This window comes from Acyrthosiphon pisum, chromosome X, assembly GCF_005508785.2.
Source record: "Acyrthosiphon pisum isolate AL4f chromosome X, pea_aphid_22Mar2018_4r6ur, whole genome shotgun sequence".
Classification (NCBI taxonomy): Eukaryota; Metazoa; Arthropoda; class Insecta; order Hemiptera; family Aphididae; genus Acyrthosiphon; species Acyrthosiphon pisum.
The window spans coordinates 48,358,442-48,363,009 of NC_042493.1; the positions used below are offsets into that span (position 1 = coordinate 48,358,442).

Sequence of the window (4,568 nt, forward strand, 5' to 3'; positions counted from 1 at the left end):
AATGAAAAAAAAATAAAAATATTTTACTAAAATATTATGTATAAAAGAAAATATAAATACTGAAATATAAATAGTTTATATGTTGACATAACAGAATATAATATTGTTCATACAAATTACATAATAAATGTGTTTTGGTTAAAAACATATCATTATATCATGACATATTGAAAAAAAGTGAGAGAATCGCTCGACACGAGACCAAAGGAGTACAAAAAAAAGACGCGACCAACGACGGGTTAAATGCAATATGTTGTATATTGTAATTTGTATGAGTAAATCAGCGTTATAATCGTTTTATATATTTTAGTTAAGTTTAAATATTGAACATTCGTGTATTTTAAAAGAATCAATAACTGACGAAGAAGATTCACCTAGTCATTTAGATGAAGAAAACTATGAAAAGAAGATAGACGATTGTGTAGAATCATTAGATAGCAGAAGAATTATTGATGATGATACTACATTATTTAATTTTTCTATTCCTTTTGAGAAGTACTTAGAATTCAGACCTTCGATAGTAGAATACCGACAAAAGAATAAGATAAGAAAATATAACGTTTTAAAACCATGTATCTGGTCAGATGTAATTAATGATGCTTTTAACCCGCAGCGCTGTTGGACGTTATTTCGATATTGGTTGTTGGTTTTAAAATAACTATAATATTATGTTCATTATTTTGTTAATTATTAACATTAAAATATGTATTCAGTAATTGTTTAGTTATCATTTTGAATTTTAATATAAAGTGTTATTAACTGATTATAAACAAAATACGTTTAAAAAAGAAAAATTTTTATTATGTAGTGATTATCTTTTTATAAATTATAGTTAGGTATTAAGTAATAAACAAAAAAAAAGTAGATTTTACTTATTTTGTGGGTCCAATAGTAAAATAAATCATAATCTTATACTTTTATTATTATTATTTTTTTTAATTCAAAGGCTTCGATTACAATGATTATTAGCCCAAGTGTTTTTTGCATCCTAAATGTACTTAGACAATATTAGAGAAAAGTGCAAATAATAGAAAAAAGAGAACAACTTTATATTATTTTATTTATAACGAAATTGCCATTTTACAAATGCAAGCTTCAAATTGTGTAAGTTTTTTTCAATTATCTGTTTTTTATCTAGATAAATGTGGTTATCTTTTATCTATTATCTAGATAAATATTCAATGCATTATCTGTTATCTTATCAAGATATTTTTTTGGTTATCTTTGCACAACAATGCTCACATAGATGTGTGCAGGTTTCCCGGCCAGGTGCAGTAGATAGCACATATTTCTACTTTCTTGATTATATATACTTTCATTTAACGCAGGGGAAGGTTACCGCGGCCATAAGAGCTCGGCATGGAATCCGATGTCCGCACTTATCCCGAATACGGATGCTGGCCATACCCAAAACATTCACTTTTGACTTATGCGCGTCCAAATGAAGCAACGAATGATGCTTCGCGGAGCAATGACGGCAAGAATATTTCGAGAAACATTTGGAAGTGTCGTGTACTGCACTTATACAATTTCTGCATAAATTATGTATCTACACCGTATTGATTCCCGACACTTGTTGTCGTAGAAATGTGTCACGCCGATACAAAGGGTGTTGGCCATGATAAACTAAACACGGTTTGTGGGGCTCTGTTGGCTACTAAAGACGTCTTCGTGAACGACGAACCCTTTTTTTGCATAAGAGCCAGGAGGTGGGTTTAGTCTTGACCTATGTTCCCAAATCGAATGAAACTGAACTATTTTGGAGAACCTGACCCGATGGTCTGTACAAACTTCAAAAACTCATCGATGACTGGTAGGGTGCAATTATCACGTTGGGACTCAAATAAACAGTTTGTCCGGAGCGTCAAAGCTTCTGATAGTGGCGATATTCTTATGCAACGTATCCAAAAAGTGCTTCAGATCATCCAAAGATGATGAACGTAAGGTGGACAGTTCATCCAGATATGAATTCATGATGAGACGGGGGTAGGCAAACCTCTCAAGGGCCTTCCACGCGACGCTATAGTTGGAAGCTGATAACAAAATGGACCGCACGACAGCACCCGCACTTCCACTAATGGCTGACAACAAATGATACTTTTCTATATCTCTTATATTCGGGTTGTCATATACAAAGGATTTTTATGTATCACGAAAGGCAATCCATCGCAAAAGGTCACCATCGAAATGAGGAATTGCTATTTTTGGTAATTGAATATATGAACATTCTTGAGTACTCCCGGCGACCTGAGTGAAATGTTGACTCACTTCCTGTGGGACGCTCAAACTAATTTCTTCCGTGACTGCCATGATGCTATAATGTTGTTCCGACATAGCAATGTCGTTCGGTGCATGCGTAATGTGGTATTGACTTTCGCGTTGTACCTGAACCAATAAATCTAGAATACCTTCCTGTTCAGATTTGAATTGTGCCAAAAGTGAATCAAGTTTTTCAAGCGCGGAACAACGGAAGGATGGTAGCCGCGTTGTGAACGACATTTTTTTATAAATCGTATAACAAACTCATTTTTACGACGATAGCATCAGGTTTATGAACTAGAAGGCGTTCTACACGTTCGGTTTATGTACTAGTAAGAGGCATGGCTAGCTAATATTTTTACACTGTGGAAAAATGGAGAAATAAAGGAGATAAAAAATAGAAGGTCAATATATTTAGATAATCACCCAGATATACAAGTTAAATAAAAAAAATATATATATATGTCATATGAAAGGAAAACGACATATCGATATAGCTCGGAAAGGAACATTACTATGCCCAATAACTGTAGATAAACGTTAAGTCCGTGTATTTAACACATGTCCAGTAGATTCTATTTTACAAATATTGGCAACAAGTATAATTGATTATGTAACATATTATGCTAATTTTTCAAAAGCATCTGAATATGATATTATGAAATTAGCATATTACTTGGCTATGAACGGCACAAACAATGGCTAACATGGATTTTTATAAAAAAAAAAGTTTTTCAATTGTAAAGCATTAATCAGTATACAAAAATCAATGTAGAACTAGCACATGTCATTAAATTTATATTAGTTGAAAAACTATTTCTTGAATCACCAAGTACCAATCAATTTAATACCTGTAGAAATCACAAATGTGGCCGCCCTAACAGCAATAGGGGATGGTTGATAACTGCCCCAGTGGTAACTGTGGACTATCAGCGGGAACTACCTATTACGGTCCAAGACCATTCAAGTCAGTCCAAGGACCTTCATGGGCATGGTTAATGCGCGTTTTCAGACCAGCCCATGGACTGCCCGATGGGCAACAAACAGACCATTCCTAATTAATGCCTTTTAGGTACCATAAACGGCCATTTCAGTCTTAGTATTACCCAAATGGTTCCCAGTCATAGGCGCAAATAGGGGGGGCCTTAGGGGCTAAGCCCGCCCCCAAAAATGTCCATAGGCCTCCTAAACATTTCCTACATTTTGTTTTAAGCTTATTCAATATTATCAAAGTAAGGCCCTATTAGTCTTATTAGCCCCCCCAAATCTCGAACGCTATTTGTGCCTATGTTCCCAGTGCATATAATATAGATATTATTATTTTTTTTGTATGTACCTAGAAGCGACTGAATGGGCTTGCCATGTTATCACTTCATAGGACAATCCGAGTAAAACCCGATGAAGTCATTGATGGAATGACACAGCATCAAGAAAATTAGATCTAGTTTTGTAAATTTAATATACATTAAAGCTTATATACACAATATGTACGAACATATTTAGATCCCCCCCCCTGAGAAAATCCTAGATCCGCCACTGATAGTCCCTAACAAGCAGAAAGTAATTCATATTAATCCATTACCCATTGATACAACTCATTACAGGTCATTAGAATTACCAGAGAGAAATGATTTTACAAACATATGTGGTTATTTGATTATGAAATGTTTTAACATGCATAGGATATGGCAGATCTACCACAAAGTTATCCGATGAACTTTTTTTCACACACTTCAAAGCACATCAACACAGTTCTATATCCATGTTTTCATCGTTAATGACTCCAGATTGTAATTTTTACCAGTATATTTTTGAATTAGACACTATATTTACAAATCAATTTCCTACTTTAGCACCATTACCAAAAGTAGGGCAAAAACTAAAAACTTTAATGTTAAATGTGTACTTTGAACATCTCTGTTAACAATTCCCTAATGAATATTTGTTAAACTTATTTATAAGATTTAGAATTTATACTAGGTTAACCAGAACCAATCGAAATTTGCAAATTCTTCGCACAAAAAATAGAAAATTGCAAATTTTATGTAATTTATAAATATTGTTAAGGTGAAGTGGGGTAAGTGTGACGCAAAAATGAAAAGTTCATTTTGAATTTGACAATACTTTTTTTGTTTTCAACTTACAGTTGTTATTGTTCCATAATGCAACACCTCTAGATATACATAATTGGAATTTATAGTCAAAAAAGTTATATTATCACTCACCCAAGAATAATTTTTTTTTTTTTTAAATTTTAAAACGTCAAACTTGCCCCTTTTCATGGGGCAAGTGCAAAATCGGATTGTTTT

At 33.3% G+C, this 4,568-nt stretch overlaps 1 protein-coding gene across 1 annotated transcript in view; it reads left to right on the forward strand.

Moving 5' to 3' along the window:
* Positions 1–3,152: 3,152 nt before the first annotated feature.
* LOC103311917 (interferon-inducible double-stranded RNA-dependent protein kinase activator A-like) overlaps positions 3,153–4,568 on the forward strand; it is a 3,734-nt gene continuing 2,318 nt past the window's right edge. The window contains exon 1 of the mRNA XM_029485161.1: positions 3,153–3,295. Within this exon, the coding sequence (XP_029341021.1) occupies positions 3,153–3,295 (143 nt within the window). The remainder of the gene's footprint in view (positions 3,296–4,568) is intronic.